Source organism: Empidonax traillii, unplaced genomic scaffold (genome assembly GCF_003031625.1).
Source record: "Empidonax traillii isolate 1590-97213 ecotype Southwest subspecies unplaced genomic scaffold, ASM303162v1 scaffold505:size591145, whole genome shotgun sequence".
NCBI classification, from domain to species: domain Eukaryota; kingdom Metazoa; phylum Chordata; class Aves; order Passeriformes; family Tyrannidae; genus Empidonax; species Empidonax traillii.
In genome coordinates, this window is record NW_020955698.1 from 108,875 (window position 1) to 133,436 (window position 24,562).

At 41.8% G+C, this 24,562-nt stretch overlaps 1 protein-coding gene across 4 annotated transcripts in view; it reads left to right on the plus strand.

The window, feature by feature from the left end:
• The window catches only part of ATRX (ATRX chromatin remodeler), a 66,301-nt gene extending 42,527 nt beyond the window's left edge, over positions 1-23,774 (plus strand). For 3 of the 4 annotated variants that reach the window (XM_027896632.1, XM_027896633.1, XM_027896635.1), the window contains 16 exons: positions 1,839-1,976; positions 2,207-2,382; positions 3,905-4,022; positions 6,618-6,748; positions 7,041-7,129; positions 7,295-7,464; positions 8,193-8,346; positions 8,626-8,729; positions 10,685-10,793; positions 11,768-11,945; positions 13,270-13,464; positions 18,133-18,282; positions 18,718-18,840; positions 19,383-19,478; positions 19,974-20,102; positions 20,854-23,774. In XM_027896632.1, the coding sequence (XP_027752433.1) occupies positions 1,839-1,976; positions 2,207-2,382; positions 3,905-4,022; positions 6,618-6,748; positions 7,041-7,129; positions 7,295-7,464; positions 8,193-8,346; positions 8,626-8,729; positions 10,685-10,793; positions 11,768-11,945; positions 13,270-13,464; positions 18,133-18,282; positions 18,718-18,840; positions 19,383-19,478; positions 19,974-20,102; positions 20,854-21,132 (2,339 nt within the window). In that variant the 3' untranslated portion in view covers positions 21,133-23,774. Of the gene's footprint in view, positions 1-1,838; positions 1,977-2,206; positions 2,383-3,904; positions 4,023-6,617; positions 6,749-7,040; positions 7,130-7,294; positions 7,465-8,192; positions 8,347-8,625; positions 8,730-10,684; positions 10,794-11,767; positions 11,946-13,269; positions 13,465-18,132; positions 18,283-18,717; positions 18,841-19,201; positions 19,286-19,382; positions 19,480-19,973; positions 20,103-20,853 lie in introns of those variants that run through there. The other variant, XM_027896634.1, reaches the window with a different exon arrangement.
• The last annotated feature ends 788 nt before the right edge of the window (positions 23,775-24,562 follow it).

Consider the following 24,562-nt stretch of genomic DNA (forward strand, 5'->3'; position numbering starts at 1 on the left):
TGGTGAATTATTTTTGTGGTCATGTTGATCCCACACACATTATTTAAGCTGTGAAGGAAATGCCCTTCTTGCCAGTGGGTTTTTTGACTCCTAAAGTCGTAGTTACTAAATACAAACAAACCAAAAACCCAGCAAGAAACCAAAACCAATAAAAAGGGGGTAGGGGAACCCCGTGCTGTCAGTGTTATTCTGTATCTGGTTTGCTCAGGATATTGCATTTATTGAGAGTATTGTCAGGAAAGCCAAAGCTAGGGAAGAAAAGTGTGAATTGTTATCTCAAAGTAGTGGTGCCTGGACAGTAACTTGGTAATCAGGGGGTCGTGTTCTGGTTCAGCAAGGAAATAAAATGGGGGGGATTTCTGTCCTCATGGACAGTGTGAAGATGGAACCTCATGTTGCCATCCATTAGTTTCTGGAGCCATTTGGATTGGCTAAATTGATGAGAATGTTCATTGCAAGATATTTATTTCTTGCCATCTTGGAGTACGGGCAGTGCAGCAGCCTGGCAGGACGGGGGTTAGAAGTGATTTTTGAGCAAAGATTGCAGGAGTAGGGCTTTTTAGCCTAGAAAAAAGACAACTAAATGACAGATTTTTCCCTCATGTAAGAGGCTGGTTAATGAAAGGAGTTTGTTACCAGTTGGTTTTGACATAAGCTGGAGAAAGGAAAGGGCAGAATTTATTCGGATTTGCAACAGAGATGATTTAAATTGGGTTTCTGTGGCAGGTGTGAAAATTCAGAAATAAGTAGGCTTGGAGAAGCCTAAGTGTGTTTGGAAATCATGTGTGGATTTTCAGAATTGTCTTTTAGACTTGGCTCAAAAATCTTTTATTTTTTTTTTTTTTCTCCTTGGAAATAAATATTTTCTTCATTCCTTTTCTGTTAATGTGTAAGATTCAAATCACTTTCTGCCCCTTAAAATGGCACGACTGAGGTGACTGGCACTGGCATGAGATCATGTGAGGGGTCAGAGCTGTAATTCTCTGTTGTTGATCATTGCCCTAGAATTAACTTTTTTTACAAGGCAGTTTAAATTTAATCTGAAGAAAACTGTTCTTAGTAAGTTATAGAAGACTGGATTTCCAGAAATTGCCTCAAATCTGAAAAGAATTAGGGTGTGTAAAGTCTGTTGTGCCAAATTTGGTATTATTTATCTTAAACCCCAAACTATAACATTTAATTTTGATAAGAGTTGCTTTGCATATTGTGGAAATGTCTTGTGGTGTGGTTTTGACATTCCTTGTGCAACTCCCATAAAAGTCTGGAATCCTTGGGTTTGTCTTCTGGAGGAAAGCTGAGGACCTTTCTGAGGTGACTTTCAGCTACAAGGTGGCAGTTCACTTGTCTGGTAATTCAAATCAGATTTGGTTGTATTTTATCTTAGCAAGGCTTCTGATCGCACTGTGTATCCCTTCTGATACTGAAAATTGCGGGTGACCTGAATTTTGGTGGTTTTTTGGGGTTGCCTGAGCGTCAGTAGATGGCAGCCTAAAGCTGGAGGGAAGGGATAGTTTTCCAGAGTTTTGACAGGGTGGATTGGAGGTATAACCACGCACTCACAGCTGCAGGGATAAACCATTTCAATAAGAATATATTATAAAACTGTATGTAATCCTTCCCATGCAGACTTCCCAACCAACAGCCTGTAGTTTACCAGAGTGGCTACTGTGAACGCTTGGAACCCCAGTGGTGCTAAAAAACCCACCATAAAACAACACTCACAAATGTAAAACCCCCAAAATTAATGCCATCTGTAGAACAAATTTTGGGCTCTTTACTCTGTCAGCTTCTTTGTGGTTATAAAATATGGGGGAGATTTAGTGTTGTTTCTTTTCTAGGCCCTGACTTTGTGGTTTGTGATGAAGGACACATTCTGAAGAACGAAGCGTCTGCTGTCTCGAAGGCAATGAACTCTATTCGGTCCAGGAGAAGAATAATTCTTACAGGAACACCACTGCAAAATAATCTTATAGAATGTGAGTAGTTGTCTGGTTTAAGAAGTGTTCATTTCTTTGATGATGCTATAGTCTGTCAGCAAGATAAAGATTGGTTTAGTTTGATTAGGAGAAAAGGATTTGATGCAGTGAAGCTGCCTGTGAGTTCTCAGTATCTGTATTTAGACATGACACATTTCTTCTCTGTTTGAATTAATCCCAGTACTGTGCTTTCCATTCTGAACAATTCAAGTGTGATCTTTTTGTCCTAGATCACTGCATGGTTAACTTTATTAAGGAGAATTTACTTGGTTCAATTAAGGAGTTCCGGAATCGGTTCATTAACCCGATCCAGAACGGGCAGTGCGCAGACTCCACCCTGGCAGACGTCAGGGTGATGAAGAAACGTGCCCACATCCTCTATGAGATGTTGGCTGGATGTGTTCAGGTAAGAACACTTTGACTCTAGCTATCACACTTCATTTAACTGCAGGCAAGGAGAGGAGTTATTCATCTCCTTCTGATGAAAGCACCCAAAGGCCTGTGAATTGTTATCTGAGAACTCTTTTGACTTTGTTGTATTTTCACTGATTCTTACATCTCTGCATTATTTATTGTGGCTGGAAAAAATTACACTGACACTTGGATAAAAACTAAGAAATTTGTGTGTCCTAAGCAGGCATTAGTTGCTTTGAAATATTCTTATTTACTTCGATATGCATGTTTAAAGAATACATATTTAAAAACTGGGCTGCCTTAAAATCTGCGCAGAAAGTTGGTGACCCGTAGTTTGTCACTTGGTTTCTGATCTGAGAGAATCAGTACAGTGGGGAAGAGGAGAGAAAGAAAATAATTCAGGTCCAAAAGAATTGAAGAACTTTTTATCTTAAGGACCTTAGATTAAAAAAAAAAAAAAAAAAAAAAAAAAAAAAAAAAAAAAAAAAAAAAAAAAAAAAAAAAAAAAAAAAAAAAAAAAGGCGCAAAACTACCTAGACTTCCAGAGTAGAGGCTGGATTCTTCACCCTTCAGTTAACCTGCACCCTGTGGGACACGAGCTGGGTGAAGTGGCCACGGTGGGACAGTGCCACCAGCAGAGAAATGAGGAGCTTTATGGCACCGTGAAAGACTTCCTATCGTAAAATCTCGCAAATAGGAATAGTACTGATATTGTGCATGTTTCTATCCAGCAGCACAGGAGCACAAGCTGAAAGACAGAATGGGGAGAGCAGCATAAATATCGAGTGAATTTTATCTGAGTTCAGGTGCTGGGCCCCCTGTGTTTGTGCATGTCGTGGTTTTGCACAGCACAGGCAGATCAGCTCTGATCAAGGTCACTCCACTCCTGAATGTACAACAATCTCTGCTCAGGATCGATCACCATTTGGCTGAAGGGGGGGGTAGAGAGACGTAAACGCTGTAACAGTTGAAAAAAAAGATAAAACAGAAGTAAAATCTGCATTGCCCCAAGCAAGTATTCAGAAAATACGTTATCCTAAATGGGAGTTGCTCCGTGATACAAACGCTGATATTAGCTGCTTGACTTACCCAGGCTTTCCCAGAAAAAGGTTTTAGTATTCACACTTAAGTATTTAAGTTTTTAGTATTTCCCACTTGCCTGGCATGCTTTCACAGGAAAAGGTTTCAGTGTTCTTAAAAAACCCCACAAAAATAGTTCCCAGAGCAGCTACTGGAGTTGCAGTCAACTCTGCAAGGACTTGGAACTGGACAGGGGGTTAACAAGTCATAGACTTTTGCAAACATAACCACACTGGGTAGGTGAGATGGGTTCCTGCTGACAGGGCCTGTAATTGGGTTGTATTTCGTGGGTCCTTTCCCCCCCTTTTGTGGTCGGAAAGCATCTGAGCCGTTGTAATTTATCCATTTGGCGTTGGGAGAGGCCAAAAGTTCTTAAGCTCTCAGGAGTCATTTTGGTGTTTCTGTGACTGAAGCGACTGTTTGTCAAATTGCAGAGGAAAGATTACACAGCATTAACGAAATTCCTGCCTCCGAAATACGAGTACGTTCTGGAGGTTCGGATGACACCCATCCAGTGCAAACTGTACCAGTACTACTTGGATCATCTGACAGGTATGTGCCTGCAGATCTCTCTGGTCACAAGACTGATGGTCATTTAATAAGGTTGGGGGTTTTTAGATGTGTTGTTGGCTCTGTGGATTGCGTTTTTCTGCTTCCTGTAAGGTTTACTTTAGCTCTTGACGCTTGAGTTGTAGCAAAACATCTGGGCTTTTTTTGAGAAAGAATAATGATACTTGTATCTCTTAATAGCAGTCCACCTTCAGGTTTTGGTTCAGGGATATTTCTTCCTTTTCTAAATATAAAATGTAATCGATTTTATGTCTTACTCTTCCAAGAAATAAGGTACTGACTCTAAGACTGGAGAGAGAGAATACAGAACTGAGCTGTCCTGGTGTAAGCACAGCCAAGCCCTGCAGTTCCCTTTTTCTTTATGCCAGCTGAAGCTGTTATTTGTCAAATATTGGCTCTTTTGTAGAACTCTCTTCTTTCCCTCTCAAAACCCATAAGCCTAGGTTTCACCATAACTGTGCTCTTCATCGGCTTCCAGTGGCATCTTGACTAGTCTGTCTTGGAAATTTGCATCTTCCCCCCAAAAAATGTAAATTTGTCTCATTGAAAAGGTGAATAAGGGAAAAAGCACAACCCTAAAATGTGTTGCTGTGGGCTGGTGTGCTGTTCACTGCATTAGAGATGAGCCACTGCAGCCTATAATTTTAGTATCTCAAGGTCTCAGTGACACTTGTCCCACACACACTGTGGGAATGGTCATCTCCAGCAATTCCTGGGGAGGTTTTCTGCACCACTGTGCTTCACACAGCCACGTCCCTCAGCTGCAGCTCTTGGGTTCTGAAGCAATTCACCTAATGAGTTTCATTGTCAAGAACGTTTAAGGCACTGCTAGCAGGAGTTTTTGTAAAGCATGAAGTAGGTATTCCCTTTCTGCAGCAATTACAGAATGTCCTATGTAGTCTGCTGGGCCTGTTTATTGTATTTTTCTCTGCACTTGTTAGACTACCTGTCTTAAAATGCCTGTCTGCTGCTGAGGATTATTTTTAACTATATTTTTTTCTGTTCTTGTTATTCTCCTAAGTTTAATTACTAGAAAAATGAATTGTATCTCCATCTGGTCTGTGATTCATAGCAGTATGGAATTCACTGTGTTGTCTCAACACCCTTTAGATTCTGGAGAATGCAGTTTCTGATCTCCTAGATGAACTGCCAGCTTCACAGAATCATAGAATCATAGCATCAGCTGGGTTGGAAAAGACTTCTGAGATCATCAAGACCAACCCTTGACCCAGCCCCCCCGTGGTTCCCAGCCCGTGGCACTGATGCCACATCCAGTCTGTCCTTAAACTCCTCCAGGGATGAGAATCCACCCCCTCCCTGGGCAGCCCATTCCAATGGCTGAGCAGTCTCTCTGTGAAGAGATATTCCTGATATCCAACCCAAACCTCCCCTGGCAGAGTTCAAGACCAAGCCCTCTTGTCCTGCTCCAGCCCCTCCATGTCCCTGCTGACCTGCCCAGAGCTGGACACAGCACTCCAGGGTGGCCTCCCAGGGACAGAATCCCTGCCCTGCTCCTGCTGCCACTGATCCTGAGCCAGGCCAGGATCCATCAGCCCTCTTGGCCCCCTGGGCACACTCTGGCTCCTGTTCACCTTCCTGTCAATGAGCACTTCTGTTGTCTCTATTTAGTCAAGTTATAAAGAGTTTCAAAAGCCTGTAGAACTTTCTAAAAGTTGAAACTTGCTATTGGCAGCTTCTTCTGTGAAACTCATGGTGAGGGAAGTCAAGTCTAAGGATTTCTGTGATCCTTACAGTTCCATTTCCCAAAGCACAGATGGGAAGATACTCCCAAATTTTATGAGCAAACATAGCAAGAACCTGCTTTCTTAAAATGCTTTGTAGATGTTTAGGGGGATTATCTTACGCAGTGAGCAAATGCACCAAATAAGTTCTGTGCTTGTTTATTTTGTAGACATTTGATAACTGAGATGCAACAAACACTGTTTGCTTGCAGGTCTACGTGCCTTAAATTTATGCACATAATAAATATGAAAAACAATCTTCTTCAGGAACCTAATGTGGTGCTTAGTGAGGAATGGAGAGCAGAAAAAAGAAATTTAACTCTCTGAACATTGTTGCTACTTTGCACTAGTCTGTGTTTCAATAATGAACAAATAGGCTGGGCTCTTACAGGGTTTCTGTTGGGTACTGCGGCATTACAAGGCATTAAATAAAGGTAGATAAAAATAGTAAGGCAAATTCACTGAAACCTAAATGCCAGTGTTATTTTGTGTTTTCCACGTTGGGCTGCTTTCACAAAACCCAAATAGACATGGATGCCTTTCTAAGAGGATTTGGAGCCGTTCCTGTACTGGGGAAAAAATGTGCTTTTACGTAAAAATGCAATCATGTTTCTCATTATCAAGAGAAAGGGGAAAATCTAATTTTGACAACTTTAACTAGGAAAAAAAAATGCCTGTGACTGAGTAATTTGAGCTCTTTTACGAGAGATGTTACAATATGATGTGCATCTGGAAAGAACACTCAGTGCTGCGCTGGCAGGGTTGTTCAAAGGGGCAGCAGAATGTGGCAAACTCACTTCAAGGTTCCACTCTAAAACCTGAACTTTATTGTCAGGTGTAGGTGGTGGCAATGAAGGTGGAAGAGGCAAAGCTGGAGCTAAGCTGTTCCAGGATTTCCAGATGTTGAGCAGGATCTGGACTCACCCCTGGTGTTTGCAGCTGGACTATATTAGCAAAGAAAATAAGGTAAATTAGATATATCAAAATAGTCTCCATTGGGAACTTTCCAAATAAGCTTTGCCAAACTATAGGTAAAGTTTTGTCCAGTTAATGGAAATCTTTGTTGCTGTGGGGTATCTTTGCTGCTGGTTTTGTCCTATTTTTCTTTCAGGGTATGTTGTCATTCTTAAAATATTTCTCAAGGCCAAACTTTGTAGAACTTACCACGGTTTAAATGAAGAATAAGCAGATGGCTGAAGGTTCAGTAAAAGCTTCTGGATGAATATACTTAATAATTTCTGTTTTTTTGTCTTTTGAGGGCTATTTTGATGAAGACAGCATGGATGACTTCATAGCTTCAGATTCGGAAGAAACTTCAGTGAGCTTAAGTTCTGATGATTATTCAAAGTAATTGAGCTTTTATTTTGTTTGTTGGATTTATTTTCTTAATAGAATTAAAATGAATCCTGTGAAAGTGAATGTTTATTTTGTATTTCATGTATCTGTTAGAATATGTTCTCTAGCAGTGGGCTTTAAAAAAAAATAATGAGTTGTATAATGTTGTTCTTTTAGGAAAAAAAAATCCAAGGGGAAAAAGGTGAAGAAAGAGAGTAGCTCAAGTGAAAGTGGCAGTGATAATGATGTTGAAGTCATTAAAGTCTGGAATTCAAGATCTCGTGGAGGGGGAGAAGGAAATGCAGAAGATCTTTCAAACAACCCTTCATCAACAAAGTCAGATGAAGGTGGGTATAATACAGAATGAATAGAACGTGAGGCAGCTTCATTTTGAAAAAAAGGCAGTTGGAGGGGACTGTCAGGAATTCTGCTGTGTGGCAGAATTCCTTAATTCCATCCTTACAGCTCCTGCTCCTCCTAATGGAACACCCATCCTGCAGAACCAAGGGGCATCAGTTTACAACTTGGGAATCTTGAGGCAGGGAAGCTGCCCAAGCCCTTTTTAAAGATTATTATTCAAACTTCTTAAAGCTGCACGTTTCATTTTTTGATTTTTTCTTTAATAATCCAGATTTTGTCTTGTATCTGGAATTATAGAGGTGATTTTTCAGTTCTGTCATTTCATGTGTGTCTAGTGATTTTCCCTAAGGAATTGAATTTTTGGGGGACAGTTAAGGTGAGAACTCCGGGGTTTTTTGGTCCCCACACTAATGCCAAACATTTTGTAAATGTGTAAGGGAGGAGCGTGTGTGTATGTAAAACACGCAGAGGTTAATTGTGTTAATTACATTATAGGCAGGGTGAGTTTCTGTCTCTGGATCACTTAAACATTTACCTCTCGTGCAGCCTTTGTAATTGCTAATGGTGCAAATGCTGGGGGTTTTTTATCTCTTTAACTCTCTTCACACCATTTACATCTAATAAGGAAACAAGTCTGTTCAGACATTTCAGAGCATTTAAATGGAGACCGTGTTCTTATCTTTAATTTTGTTTTTTTCTTTTTTTTTTTTTTAAGGCAAAGCTACATCCTCTTCCAACCCTGGCAGCCCAGCACCAGATTGGTACAAAGATTTTGTCACTGATGCAGATGCTGAAGTGTTGGAACATTCTGGGAAAATGGTGCTTCTCTTTGAAATTCTTCGAATGGCAGAGGAGCTTGGAGACAAAGTGTAAGTCAGTTCTAGACACATTACTGATGGCTTTATAAACATGGAGCCTGACAGTGTTCTCAACTCACTCTTGGTTATGCTGTAGCTGTTTTCTGTGCAAAGGCTGCAGGCATTTTTAGGAGGGATTTTTCCCACACATGCCCAAGATTCCACCAAAATCTTCATGTGTGTCTAGAAGGGCTGTTTGTCTCAAAGGCAGGAGGGAACTAAAACCAAGCAGTACAATAAATAAAATAACTTCGGAGATGAATTTTTGCCTTTTCCTGTTTCTATTTCCAGCCTAGTGTTCAGCCAGTCCCTGATATCTCTGGATTTGATAGAGGATTTCCTGGAGCTGGCTAACAGGGAAAAATCTGACAGAGATAAACCTCCTATCTATAAGGGTGAGTGTCTCCTTGAACACCTGCAAAGCTCTCAACTCTTTTACAAGTCTCTATTCAGTGCACAGGGGATGGATTTGAAATAAGTGTTGCATGCTCTGGCCTGTTCCTGGAGTTGGCAGGATTATTGGACTCCCCTGCAGGGGGTCTCTGCTATCCCATTATGGACTCTTGCTCCTGATTTCGTTCTGTATCATCCATGCTCGTTATGGCCTAAGCAGCTTAAATGTTCATCAGCTGAGAGGAGAGAAGGCATTTTGTTAAATCCTGTATAGGAGTGATGTTACCTGCTGATCTGTGGCAAATTCTGACCCTTCCTGCTGGGAGGGAGCTGATGAAAGAATTGAGGTACTTTAAACCAGTGTGTAAAACATGGAAAATGTGATTTTATATCTAGGGCAGTAGATTGGCTTATGGATTTCATGAGGGAGCAAGCATTGAATTAATTATTATCCTAATGATGCTCAAATGCCAAGGAATTTCTCACTCATCCTTTGCTTAGATTGTTGCTCCTGTTTACTCCGAGATGCTCCCAGAGCTCCTGATGATGCAGTTGATCCTTATGTGGAGTTTCAGTTCCCAGTACCTTTGCATTGCAGAATTCCTTCAAATCTGCCATTCCTTCAGATGTCCTGTGCAAGTGTTCGATGTGTTTGCACTCGGAAATCAGAGGAGGGTGGCTCAGTGACAGACACACAGTCAGCTCTGTGGAGATCCCCCTCTCACAGATTTATTGTTCCTGGCTGTTGCTTCCTTCTCTGAGCTCTTGCCATCTTCAGCTGTCTGGTTTTGGGGGAGTTTGTGCCTTTAGTCTGAGAAAACGTTTGAAAGAGTGGGGTTTTTGTCTCGTGGGGTGATTCTTCTGGTAAACAATTAGACTGTGTATCGTGGCAAGATTCACCTTCCTGACACAGTGGATGTGTGTGATCCTCACAGTGGATTGAACTGAGCAGTGCTGTCTTCAAACAACGCTGTTCTCTTCATAATTGATGGCTCAGTGGTATCAGCTGTGTGTACACACACCTTGATGGCCAAAGAAAATGAAAAGTTACCTGTGAGTTGGGCAGAGAAGAAAATCTACCAGCCACAGCTTCTTCCCCCAGTCTGGCAGGAAGTTGCTGTAACTCCCAAGGGAACAAAACTCAAAGATTTTTCTGAGTTTCAGTCCCCAAAATTATTAGAGCTTGACTTTTGAAACCTCCTTTGGAGCATTTCCTTTCAAATGCTGGTCTTGTGGGAGAGACTTGACTTCCACTCCTGCTGTAACATGGAGCTATACAGACCAGCTGGAAAAGTACTATTAGTGCTGTAATGCCTAAAGATTAGATTTAACTACTTCTTCAAATTAACTTTGACTCCAAGTTAAGCTAAGGCATATCCCTGCAAATGTATAGATACAAATAGAGTAGGGAAAAATAAGAGGAAGGACCCTGTCCAAGAAGCTCAGGTATTTTTCAAATACTTCAATTTAAATTTAACCTCAGAACACTTTTTAAAAATTTATGTCTTTATGTTCCAGTCTGTATAAAACTGCTTTGAGGAGTTTCATTTAGTGTGAACTGATCTGTCTGTAAAAACCAACAAAATCTTAAGAAGGAATGGGTAAGGATAGACACTGCGTACTTGTTATGAGGTAAAATTATATTGGCATTTATTTTATTCTGGTTTTGAATAATTTTAGGCAAAACCTGTGCAGGGTTTGTACAAGTCACAATGCATATGTTATATTTTGTTATGCAAGCTCTACTGCAGAAGGCCCGTGACAAGTACCTGTATCCTGCAAAAACATTCTCAATCTTGAGGAATAACATCAATAATAATCTTCTCCCATTGTCATATTAGTATATTTTATGTTCCATATTTGTTCCTTACCACTTGGAGAGTTGTGTATGTCCAGTGTTGCCAGTTTGGGTACTCTCACCCTCAGCATTTGAATAATTTGACTCTTACATTTACAGGTGAGGGAAAATGGTTCAGAAACATCGATTACTATCGCTTGGATGGCTCAACTACAGCTCAGTCAAGAAAGAAATGGGCTGAAGAATTTAATGATGAAACTAATGTGAGGTGAGACCTCTTCTGATCTAGATGCTTTATTTTCCCCCTTTTCTTTCTTTTGCTCTCCATTTCTTTGTTACCTGTATTGGCTTAATTACCTTAAGGGTAGGCAAATAATCATCACAGTGTTGTCAGAACTTGCACAGAAAACGTGCAGCAGTATGTTCCTGACTTCTGTAGATTAATTCTGTCAGTACTGCTCAATACTTGTTCAGTGTTTCCTTGCTGTTTTCATGGTTCTTTAGATTGTAACCAAATTAAACCAGAGAAGATATTTTTATTACAATTCCTTAAAAGGATACAAGGACCTAGGCAGGTCAGAGCCCTGTGGGGTCTGGCCAGGAGGCAGCAGTCCCTGGGCCACTCCAAAGCTCGCTTAGCTACCTCCAGAATTGTCTCCCAGCCACCCACTGCTCATCCAAGATAGGACTTGGAATTCACATTTGGATAGAGAGGTATAGACTTGCACAAGGTAAGTGAAGTTAAGGAGCTTCACCTTCCCAGCTTTGTTTAAAAAATAAAGGATGGAGTTATATTGCAGTCATGCAGGGGAAAAAAAAGTTAACAAGTAACATAATTTTTTTTTTCTTGTAAATAGTTTTTTCTGGCAGTACCTGTCAAGAACTGATTTCGAGTTGAAGGTGAGAGAGGTGGCATTCAAAAAAAGCAGATGTGTCAGAGACAGTGTCATTCTAGAGTTATCCTGAAGGCTTACAGGCCAGGAAGCAATTAGAGTTGGAAAATGCAAAAGTTTTTTCTTCCCCTCCAGTTTTTGTTACCAGTCAGTTTGCAAAAGGCCTTGATCTATATTTTTGGGAATGTATGTTTTGCTAAAAGTGCTGTTCTTGTAAAATCTCCATCTGTTTTATGCTTTATATATTATTTTAATGGTCTTTTTGAGCTATTTCAGTGCATGAACAACTCCACAGCAACAATAGTTGTTTTCCAAAATACTCAAATCTTGCAACTCTTCTCTCTTCCAGGGGCCGCCTGTTTATTATCTCCACTAAAGCAGGTTCCCTTGGAATAAACCTGGTGGCTGCCAACAGAGTCATCATCTTTGATGCCTCTTGGAACCCATCCTACGACATCCAGAGTATTTTCAGGGTCTATCGTTTTGGGCAGAACAAACCTGTGTTCGTGTACAGGTTTTTGGCTCAGGTGGGTTTGTGGTTGATACCTTTGTGATGATTTCATCCTGCAGTCAAATCTGTCAACTGTCCATACATGACTTTTGCTGGAGTCTGGAGTGAGCAGTTGTTTTGCCCTGCTCTGTAGCAGTGTTTGGCCACTGAAGCAGCTCTTGAAGGAAGGAATGGTAGAATAAGTAACAACTGAAATAATTTCCTGTTAAGCCTACCCCATGTGACGTTTAGTGGGAAGCAGGTTCTGGAATTCTAGAAGTGATTTACCCATCTAGACTCAGGATAGAGCCTCAGCTTTTTTAATTTGCACACTACTAAAAGTACTGAGTTAACAGACCCTCAGGAGGATGGTGGTTGTTGGGAATAGCTTTGCTCAGTGCAGGTGCCATCTACAGACCCTGCTCTGCGTGGCCCTGATGGTCCAACTGGAGTGGAATCAGAGGGAGATAAAGACACTTTTGTAAAAGGCATCGAGTCATGACTTGAAAACTTGAATCACTCCCTGCAGATATTAAAGATGTTTAATAGCTCTGATGGACACTGAGCTGTGCTTTATTGAAGTGTAAGGCCATTTTTTCTGTTTCTGTTGAGGTGTTACTGAGTGACCTGAAGACCTTTACCAGTAAAGCACTTAACCCTTGATCAAGACACTATTTCCATGCCAACTGTCTGTAACACCTCACTGTCAGAAAGGGGTTTTCTCTTCAGGCTTCAATCTGTTGCTGTGGTTTTTCTCTGTGCACTTTTGAACTGTTGATATCCTTCCTAAATTAGGCTTTTCAGAACAGGCTGTGCTGTTCTCATCCTTCTCAGCCATCATCTTTTCTTTTTCAAAAAATAAGTAATTTTCCTAATTTTTTTTTCCCCCCTCAAAGATCTAATTTTTTTCATACACAGCTGTGATGAATTAGACCTGACTGCTTCCCTTCCCCTCTCCCCTCCACCACAGTGACATGGTATCTGTTTTCCTTTCCGCAGGCTGCTCAAAGCAGCAAAACAAGGTACATGCTGTGAAAATTGCCTTTTTTGGGGGGCATAATCCTACTCTGGGGAATTGCAGTAAAACTGGATCTCTTAAAAATACTTTTGAATAAAGAATTACTCTATTCTCTTACTGCAGTCAGCAGCTCGATGACATCCGTGCTGTACACAGATCTCACAGCGTTTGGTTCCGGCAGGTTTTTTTTCTTTGATTCCGTAACAAACAAAAAGGGCTTTTTGGGTTCTTTGTAGGAGTTTGGTCAGCGAAACGAGAGCAGCGCAGAGCTGTGTGTCGTGCCGTGGGCTCTGTGCTGTCGGTGTTTCCCGTGTGCCAGTCTCACAGGGGGCTGTGTTTGCAGGGCACGATGGAGGACAAGATCTACGACCGGCAGGTGACCAAGCAGTCGCTGTCATTCCGCGTGGTGGACCAGCAGCAGGTGGAGCGGCACTTCACCATGAACGAGCTCACCGAGCTCTACACCTTCGAGCCGGACCTGCTGGACGATCCCAACTCGGAGAAGAAGAAGAAGAGGGACACGCCGATGCTGCCCAAGGTGAGCGGCTGGGAATGGCTGTGAGTGCTGCGAAAGTGGTTTGCATCCGTGTGGGGATGGGAGATATTTCCCCTTGGAAGCAGAGGGTTGTTTTCACCAGCACTTTGAGGGGAAAGGAACAGCAGGTAACACAACAAAATACATAATTAGTGTAATAAATGGTATAATGAGCTGCATGAGGAGCTCCCTTCAGTGTGGCAGTGTAAGAGAAAGATACTCAAGTAAAAGATGAAACTTTTAAGTCAAAGCAAACAAAGACACGTTTTCACACTGTTTGAGTGAATGGAAGTTTTACTGCATGAAACTGTGGAGGCCAAAATTCAAATTAACATCTGAGTGGTTGCTTGTGATCCCCAGCACTACCTCAGTTTGTGGTAACAAATCTGTGAGGTGACCCTGTACTGCAAGGTCTGGTTTTTATCTAACTAGGTAAGAGTCCAATTAATCCATGCCCTCCTTTCCAACACTTTTTGGTTTTCAGTTCCTTGTTCACCCTTCTTCTTGAAGGGACTATTAATAGACATATGGTAGAGATAGGGGGAAAGTTGCATTAGTCAGGCAGGAGTGACCTTTAAGGAAAAGAGTAACTGGTTCTTCTATTTTATTCTTTTTATCTGAGTCAGTTTATATTTAAGATTAGGCTACAATGTTTAACTTACATACTCTGGGTATGTGGTCTGCTCAGGTAGCTGTTGTGCAGTTCTCTGTACAGGTGAACAGCAGGGGAACAGAACACATCAGTGTGTCCTCTGTTAACTGGGTAAATTCCTGTGTTTTGGTCACTCCACAGTGTCTGGGTGTGGGGAGGGAGGTTTTCCAATCTGTAAATCTATTCATTTCCTAGGAAAAATGGTATGTTTTCCGTTCTCAGCTATCTGCAGACCACTAGAGTGCAATAAATTCTGGTCTGGATTGTTGATTCTCTGCCCAGCCCATGGACCACCTACGGTGTGGGTGCAGCTGTGGGGGGATTTGGGGAGTGGGAGCCCTGTGGAAGTCACTGTTCCACAGGCACTGAAAGCCTGGCACACAGACTGTGCTGGCTCTGTTTATTAGTGTTTCTCTTTATTAGTGTTTCTCACTGTAAGCACTACATTGTAGATAATTGAAAATCATATTCTGCTTTTTTTACTTTGTTGGGCATTTTGATTTTGGCAAATTCCTTATTTTTCCTCCTAAAGCAGCTTCCTTTGGGTTGTAATTAACGGTATTTCATCTTTTATACATTGTTAATTATTTCATGCCATGTGCATTTATGCCTCCACAAACTCATAGCTAATGTTTCACCATTTGCTGCTGTTGCTGCTTATTTTTCAAAAGTTAGCAATAGATTGAAAACCTGTGAAGCAGCTGAGTCTGTTTACCCAAAGCGTTGATCAATCCAGTGCAATAATTAGATTTTGAAGGTTATTTGTTTTCTTTTACAAAAATAAATCAATAATGAATGAGTATAATATAAAAGAGGAAGTTTATAAACTCCAAACTTGCTTTATCCTTTAGTTTTGCATGTTAAGTTACATCAGTGTAAGGCTTGTGTAAGTCAAGTTGAATACCAGCTTTTGACTGGCTGTAAATAGAGTAAATCTGTGCACTGGAATAGTTTTGTTTTGGTTTTTTTTTTCATGCTTTTAGCAAATAGTATTTCATCCTTTTGAAGATGTGCATCTGAGTACACGCTGTGTGCAAATATCTAATCCCTTTTTATTTCTTGGTTGAAAAGGCTGTAAATCATCAAGTACATTCATCTCATTTTAGCCATTTCTGTATCTATTTCTAAAAAAAAAGGACTTAGTGTTCCAAATACCCTCAGAGAACATGGGAAGCCACCCATTAATCCCCAAATATTCCTTCTCTTTCTCTGTCTCCCAGAGTACTCTTGGCAGTGAGGAAGAGCTGTGCTGGCTTCCCTCAGCTCCTCCAGAAGCTGCTGATGGGAAGCAGGGAATTCCCAGTGCATGGACTGAGCTGCTTGGCTCATTTTTGGCAGCATCTGTCTCCCCTGGGAAGCTCAGCTGGCTGGGGTCTTGTATTTTCAATTTATCCACAGTGAGGTTCTTGCTTTGCACACAGAGCAGCTGGTCCAGTAGTTGCAGCGACTCCTTCCTTGATCCCTGCAACCTGTTTAATGGAGCTGTGGCTCAGGCCTTAGTTATAATGCCATATAAATAGTAAAACTAATTTTGGTTTATTTCCTATTCTGTCTTTTTTGATCGAGCCAGTTCTCTAAAACCCCACGTAAACAATGAAAGGAAACATCAGCAGTGGCAAATATTGCAGTGGGTGTTTATTGTCTAAGCTGTGCAAGGTTATTCACTCAGTTAAGTATTCTTCATTTCAGTGTGATTTTAACAAATATGCATAATTACAAATCTTAATTTAACAACTAAGCGTTTGTTTTTTTTTTAAGTTGGTAAAAGTCTATTGATATGAAAACATTTTATTGTAGCATCAAGTAATCACACAGCATTTAGAGGCCAAAATTCTCTTTAGGATCATGTTGCACGATGCTCTGATGCTTTCCAAGCCCATCCCTGCAGCTCTTCCCGGGAAACAAAGGCCACTGGAGTTTCACCTGTTCCATCACTGAGCTGCCACAAAGCCTGAGCTGTTCCTCTTTAATTACCAGCAGAGCAAAGCAGCCATTTAGGCTAAAAGGAGCTTCAGTTCTGCCTCTGACAGGTTTTGTCTGTAATTGTCTCCTTTTGTCTCCGGGCCTTTTTTTCCATCTTCAAAGCAGGGTGTGCTGGGCAGTGCCCTGGCTGTGTAACTGCTGCTGGGCAGGCAGGAAAATGGACATTTCTAGTACTTTTAGATGTTTTTAATGTGCAGGGGCAGACACAGCCAGGCACTGAGAGAGCAGATTCCTCCCAACGTGGGTCCGAAGAGCTTGGAAAAGACACCTTTTAGAATTGCCCTCTTTCCTTGCTTTCTAGAGAGAATTGGGAATAGGAATTAGGGGAGATGTTTTCCATCTTTTCTCCCATCATCTTTAGGCAAGAATGTGGAAAAAGCTGGAGGGACAGTAGGTTTTCTTCTCTGGGACCTTCTTAATTCCAGTGATATACCCCCCAGTAGGAAGGCTCTTTCCAAATGTGTGTGTTTGTTATTCAGAGCTGAGTGCTGGGGATTTTCCTGTAACTCCTGGTTTTAACACGCTTTTCAACTATTTTGATGTAAGAAAACCCAGATTTTTAATTCTTTTGCTTTCAGTGGGTTAGGAGAATTCATTCTGTATTGTTGTAGAAGTCAGAAGTAAAAAGTCAGTGAATGGAAAAGCAAATACTGCTCGATTTTAAAATATATCCTTCAGAACTTTGGCTTTGCAATAATCCAGAAAAGTCTACCAGGTGTCTTAAGACTGAGTAGTCACTTGGTCAAATATGCTGTATTTAAGTATAGAAATAGTTACAGTATAATTTAGAGGAATAATTAAGTATAGACTGGGAGCTTTATGCAAATGTAGTGACTCCTTATCTAACCCCCAGTAAAGGCAGCTTGAAAAAGCAGGTTTTGTTGTTCTTTTTGTGGAGTAGCAGCAATTCCAAAGGATGAGCCTCCTCAGTGGATTGGAGTCACTCACATTTATCTTCGTGTGAAAGGAAAACTCGGCTCCGTCGAGGTCACGTAATACAGATTGGAAAAGCAGATTAAAATCGTAGTTGGGATTCAGTTGGCTCTAGGATATCATTATTTTGTACTTCCTCAGGACATAGCCAGAGCGTGGGTTTGACTGTAGTTCCACATGAGGGGACAACTTCATGAATTTTGATCTCAGAATCAGAAGAATTTGCTGCTTATTTTTTTTTATTTTCAACCTCGGTATTAAGTGTTCAATTGGTTGAGAAGAACTTTTTTATGAATTACAGCACAACTCACAGTCCTTCATGGAAGATTTCCTTTCTAATATATTTCTCTCTCTGTAGCATTTAATTTCTATCAGGATTTTAAGAAGATAACCCTTTTCTTTTTTTAAATTCAAAAACTTTTTAGAGTCTCTTCGTTTTTTCATTCACCCCAAAGCTTTTAAACCAACTGATAATCATTATCAACAAGCTAAACAAATTAAAAGAAATAATTATTCTGATGATTTTTTACTTGTAAGGTGAATTTATTATGTTGCCTCAGTGAGAATGAGGATTGCAAACCCATTACTGCCTACCTTGAAATCCCAGCTTTCCACACTTCCTTTCCATGTCTGCTTTTATATCATTTCTAACTATTTATCTCAACATGGATCTGAACAGTTTTAAAGAGCAGCCTTTTCTTTCGAGTGCTGATGGACAGCTGATGGACCCAAAGTACAGCTCAGTGTTTTAAAGCCTGCAGAAATGCTCTTGATGTGTAATAAATGCAGATTATTGGTTGTCCTCTTAGGTGTCCAGCCTAAGAGAAGGGAAAATCATTGAGCACATTCCATTCTTTGTAGGTTCTTAAAAGTGCATTTACTGTTGTGGAATCTGAGTGCATTCCTGTGGCTCACGAAGTGATTGGACTGTCATCTCTGCAACAGATTGTTAATCCCTTCCCTGTCCTCTGAGGAAAATTGTACTTTTGAAATGATTTTGGAGTTTTGTTGTGCTGTGCAGTGCTCTGAGCTGCTGTGTGGGACAGGGGGTAAATACAGCAGAGCTGCTGAGTGGCTCTTGTTTTCTCTCCTGCTGTGAACAGGACACCATCCTGGCAGAATTGCTGCAGATCAACAAAGAGTACATCGTTGGGTATCACGAACATGATTCACTCCTGGACCACAAGGAGGAAGAGGAGCTCACTGAGGAAGAAAGGAAGGCAGCCTGGGCAGAATATGAAGCAGAGAAGAAGGTAAAGCTGTCTAATCAGGTTTATGTCTCTGAAAATAACCTTTCCAGGCTTAGAGTATCAGTTACCTTTTCAGTTTGTCTTGGAGGAATAAAATTTTCTTAAGGACCAAGAAAGTAATATAAAAAGCGAACTTTGACATACAGAAATAAGGAGATGATGTGTCTTCTTTGCTCCTTCGAGGCTGTGTTCCCTTAGTAACTTTTAAAATGGAAGTAACATTTGCACCCACATGTTTTTTTTCCTATTTTATAATAAAACTCATCTGGTGTCCTGTGTAACACCTCTTTTACCACGTGAGGGTGTCCCTGCAAGGAGGTCTGTGTAGTATCCACACCCTGTGTCCCAGCAGTCAGCACTGATTTGTCTCTGTGTGTTGTTGTAGAAGGCCACAATGACCAGAGTTACTCGATTTTAAGTGCATTCTGTGTTTTTAAGGGCATCACTATGCGTTTCAACATGCCAGCTGGGACCAACGTGATCCCCACGAACTTCAACTCTCAAACATATATTCCCTACAATTTGGGTGCTCTGTCAGCCATGAGTAACCAGCAGCTGGAGGTAAGAAGCACCACGTGTTGCTGTGGGCACAAAGGGGTTTTCTGTCACAAATTAGGGATAATATTTCCCTTTTTATGTAATTGTATCCTATTTTTAGTTTTTGGGGGTGTGTGTGTAGCTGTACTGAAGTCCAACTTGCATATCAACCTGGGGAGTGTGGCAGGATTCGGGAAGATCCACCTGCATTCTTTGCAGGCAATAATTAACGCCTTGGAAAGTGTAACATCATCAAGCCCGTGTCACAGGCAATTCCCCCGGGGGACAGTGTGGCCCTCCTGTGCTGCTCTGAGAACATGGGGGTACAGAGAGAGGGTTTTATAAATCCTGTTTACAAATTGCCAAATTTATCCTTGCTGTTCAGCTGCTCTGTGCTGGAGGTCAGTCCTGTGGAAGCTTAGACTCATTGACTTGTGCAAATTGAAAGAAAAAAGTAATTGCAGTTTAGGTATGTAAAGACAAAGATGAAGACCTTGTAAAACGTTGGCAGAGAAATGTGTTATTTGTGTCTGTGCTTTATGGTTGAATTTCTGGTGTTTTCTCAGGACCTTATAAATCAAGGAAGAGAGAAGGTGGTGGAAGCAACCAACAGTGTGGCTGCAGCAAGAATTCAGCCCCTTGAGGACATCATTTCAAGCATAGTGAGTGGAAAAGATAATCCTAGCTTTAGATCAGGAGTGGAAATGTTATCAGACAAGGATGTTGCTGCTGCCTGTGGTCATTCAGCTAATTAATTGCACTATTAATGAGTTTCCAGTTTGTATTGGCCTTTATCCCTGCAGCTTGCAGTAACCCTTGGTGGTATCTGGATGACAGAGGGCCTTAGAGGACTAACAGTTTAGTTCTGAGAATGCTGTTTTTCTGTAAATAACAATTATGGGCAAATATTTATTTTATCGTGGGGGCTGACACATTTCTCACTTGCTCCCAGTAATCTAGAGGTGCATTACTTTAATCAGCAGGTGGAACTAATAACTGATAGTTCTGATTCTGGTGAAGTACAGTTTTGCACTGACTGGAAGCTGGGCTTGTTTAACCCTTGATGCAGCTCTGAACATTATGCAATTACCATCAGTTACCATCAGGCTTTTGTTAAAACCACCAGTGCCAAGAAGGTCTTTTTTTTTGCCTTTCAGTGGAAAGAAAACGTAACCCTCACAGAGAGCCAAGTGCAGGCCCTGGCACTGAACAGACAGGCGAGCCAGGAGCTGGATGTCAAGCGCCGAGAAGCCATTTACAACGACGTCCTGGGGAAACAGCAGATGGTAAAATGTGTTCCCCTTCTGTACCCACTGCCCATCTCTGAACCGGGGTGTTGTGTGTGTGTGCTCGTTCATGAAGTGCAGGTGTGTGTTTAGGTACAGAAACACCACTCCCAGCAGGTGTTGAGGTGGGTCAGGGGTGCGTTGCTCTGCCTCGGCGAGGGAGACTCCACGTCCAAAATAACCAAAAAATACTCACCAGGTTTTTGAGTTGGAAGTTGGTTTGCTGGAAGGTCGTGAGGTTTGAAGAGAAATCTGATTCCCAGAGCTCAGACAGACAGCCACTTACAAAATACATCTTAGAAAGTGTTGGTAATGTTGTTTTAGCTTAAAATTACTTCGCAAAATCTGAAAGTGGCCCAGATGATGTCAGTGGGAAGAGTTTTCTCCCAGGCAAACACTGACAGTCCACATGTGGGACTTTCAAAGGGAAGATAAATGGTACCTGACAAATGATGGTGTAACTTATACCTGGGAATGATTTCACAGTGTAGTGCATGTTGCCATGGCAACTCACCTAAATGCTGCCTGCAATACAATAGCCAAGTCATGGGAGAACTGAGCCCTAAATGGTGTTACTAAAGGGTTTCTCCAGTAATGGGCTTGGGAATGCCATCACATTAGGGATGGTGATAACAATGGGGCTTTTTCCCCCAGCCATGCTGTCCCTAACAAATTGATTTTTGACTCTGAACCTGATACTTGGAGCGTTGAGGGGGTCGTGCACTCACCCAGCTCTGCTTTCCCTCCACAGCTAATCGGTTGTGTCCAGAGGATCCTGATGAACAGGCGGCTCCAGCACCAGTACAACCAGCAGCAGCAGCAGCAGATGTCCTACCAGCAAGCAGCCATGGGCCACCTCATGATGCCAAAGCCTCCCAATTTAATCATGAATCCTTCCAGCTTCCAAGGGATAGATGTGAGAGGAATGTATCAGTCAGTGTCTGGTGGGATGCAGCCACCACCCTTACAACGAGCACCACCCCCAATGAGAGGCAAAAATCCAGGGCCTTCCCAAGGGAAATCAATGTGATTTTGCACTAAAAGCCTAAAGGATTGTTAAAATCAGAGAAAGAACTTTTATTTTTTTAGGAATCAATGGCCTAACAGAACTCAACTGTAAAAAAAAAAAAAAAAAAATTAAAAAGAATTGTTTGGTTGCTCCCCCCTAAATACCATGTTCCATATTAGTGTTTCAGCTTTGTTTAAATAGGACATGACGTTTTCCCTGCTGTCAGTGATGTTGCCTAGAATCTTCTTACATATGTTGAGTACAGGAGATAACAAGTTGTTTTCAGTGAAAACAAGTCCTCCCGTTACAGTAGCATCTCCACAGGTTTCCTGTCTAAACTCCTACGATTGCTTTTCAGGGCTGCAAAGCTTTGGGAAGCTCAGGAAGGACTGCAGGTCTGTATGTTCAGTCTGACATATGTGAATTGTAAACAGCTGAGTTCTTGATTAGAGTTGATTCCTCAAATTATGGAATACTTTTCTGCTTACCCCTTTCTTTCTATTAGTGGGAATGTTATAACAGAAGTAGTCCAGTTTCCTTCTGACTGAGGCCTGGACTCGTGTGGATCATCTGTGCTGAATGAAACAGGAACTGAAAATACTCTCTGAAACAGAACTGAGTGCAATATTAGTAAATACTACTGCTCTGAACCTTGTGAGTCACAGAGACACTGTGCATCCAGCCTTAACCACGGCTGGGGAAGGGCTGCCCTTCCCTGGTCCTCTGCCATTTCTCGTTTTCAGTTCCATGTGATGGAATAGCAGCTGATGATCTCCGAGGGGAAGATGTTTTTTTCCTTCACACACTTTTATTTGCTCGATGCAGAGTCCAACACAAAGCACATTTCTGGTAACTCCTTTCTGCTGGTGCTGCTGTCTCTCCCCATTGCCGGCGATGGGAGACGGGCCAAGGACGTTCAATTCCTGGCACTGGGGGGTTAAAATAGGGATGGTGGCCAGGGGGAAGCGCTGTTAGAGGGACACCTGGAACGTGGCACAACCATTGCCCATTGAAAATCAATGGAGAAAGGGCCGTCGCAACTTCCAGAGCTGCCAGAACCGTGAAATGACTTTATTAATAATAGAGTTTTGGTTGTGCACTTTTCCCCACCCCTTCATCGTGTGAAAACACGAGTTTGGACACAAGGAGCTTGGGTTTTTTTTGTTCTCTTTCGGGGGTGTTTTTTTAATGCAGGCCAGAGGTAAATTTCTGGTTTCTTCTCTATCATTAACGCTCTCTTTACCCACACTTGTTGTGCTTGTGAAGATCTCATTAAATACAAAATAGGGCTTTTCTTTGACTAGGGTTTGGTTGATTCTTACCCCCCCTCCCCCCCCCACAAAAAAAACCACAAGTTGATAATGTGGGGGTAGAAGTGAGTGGCAGGAACGTTGAGGCGATGGTGTGTGGGTGACAGAGGACTCTGGAGACGTTGGCTCCAGGTCGCGCCGGACTCTTCTGACTTGCTGCCGTGAACTAAACTCGTTTTGGTTTCTGGAAGGTTTCTTGCAGGAGTTTTGAGTTCTTGCCCTGAATGGACAAGTGGGTTTTGCATCTCAGTACGCAGATCTTACCCCATGTTTTGGTTTGTGGTTGACACTTGGTGTGTGATGTGGACAGAGGTTGGTTGGTCCGGTGCAAACCCGACAAGTTGCTGTCTTGGACTCTTTGATGACAAGATAATACAAAAGTCCCTCAGTGTGTTCTAGTGCTTTGCCAGCTCTACAATTAACTCTGATTTGGGGGGGGAGGGAGTTAAAAAAGAGACGTGTCTGCACTTGAAGAAACAAACCATGAGACTTTTGAGACAAACATTTGAAGGCAAATGTACTTTGGGCAACTCTCACCGATGTTCCTCCGTGAATAAGAGAAGGACTTTCTACCAAACCTGGGACTGTTGAATGGAGTTTTACAGTAACTCAAAGACTTAAATGTGGAAGTTTTAGGCAACATTGAAAGGCACATTTTATTTCATTCTGGACAAACCCGTGGATAACAGAAGACTAATGCATAAGAAGGAAGCCGAGATAAGCATTGGAATTAAACCTGGACCACTTTGCATACGTGTTTCTCACTCGACATTTTAGCTGCATAACAATGTGCTTTGAGTATAACATCAGGCTTTAACCAGTACTTAAAGACAGAACATACATCAGTAAGATAATAAAAGGCTCATTTTTATATTTGTTTTAGATGTTTTAACTAGATAAAAAATGGCTTAAGATGACGAATAAAAATGTTGCTTGTAATACAGTTTTGCCTGCTAAATTATCCACATTTTGTAACCTGTTTATTCCTTTGGATGTAAAGCGTTTTTGCTTAGTATCGTGATATTGTATATGTTTTGTCCCAGTTGTATAGTAATGTTTCAGTCCATCAACCAGCTTTGGCTGCTGAAATCATACAGCTGTGAAGACTTGCCTTTGTTTCTATTAGATGGCTTTTCAGTTCTGTATTAAATATCTTAAGTACTATAGAAAAGGTGTCCCCTCTTCCTATAAGGCTGTTTTGTAATATATATAAGGACTGGAAATGTGTTTTTAAAGAGAAGAAGCATTCAAGTATGACGATATACTATCTGTGTTTTCACCATTCAAAGTGCTGTTTTAGTAGTTGAAACTTAAACTATTTAATATCTCATTTAATAAAGTGACCAAAATACACGAACGTGCCTTGTTCTACATTCACAACCCAGTGTTAACTGCAAGGGTTCAGGATGTGTCTTTGGAGAACTGTGCTGTGAGTTTAAACTCGACAGCAGCAGAGGTAGCCTTTGATTTCCTTTAGGGAAAATAGTTGTGGCACAGGTTTTCAAATTATATTCATTAACAGCAGCTTCTGCCAGTCTGTGAAGAAGAAGTGAGTTATCACCCAGCAGTGAGATGGTTGAGTGAGGTGAAGTCAAATCAGAACAACCTACTCCATATTTTAACCTCATAATTGTGCTTCTCCCTGCCTTAGTTATTAAATCCCACCTGTTAGGAAAAAAAACAAACCCTCTTTCCTGCACAAAAAAACCTGTGTGATGATTGTGTTTTTAAATCTGCCCTCCCCTTGTTCCCTGTGCTGGAGGGTTTTCTGTGGCTCCTGCCGGTGCTGCTGGGCTGGGAGGGAGCTGAGGAAGGGCTGAGGAATCTCTGTGGGGGGAAGATGATCGAGCTGTGCTCCGAGGGGCACCGTGGGCAGTGTGTTCTTAAACAGCCCTGTGACTCTCACCTTGGCTCAACACTCTGACAGAGGGCAGAAAGCCAAAGGTCCTCAGCGTTCCCAGCTGAGGATTGTGGAACGTGGTGGTGGTGCAGCCCCGGTCATGGAATCACAGCGCACCTGCTGAGGAGGTGAACAACCCCCGTGTGCCCTGTGCTCTAGAACCTACCCTGGAGATGTGGTACCGGCAGGACTCAGTCCAAACCTGTCCTGGGAAGAGCTGGGCTGCTGTGCAGGGTCTGGA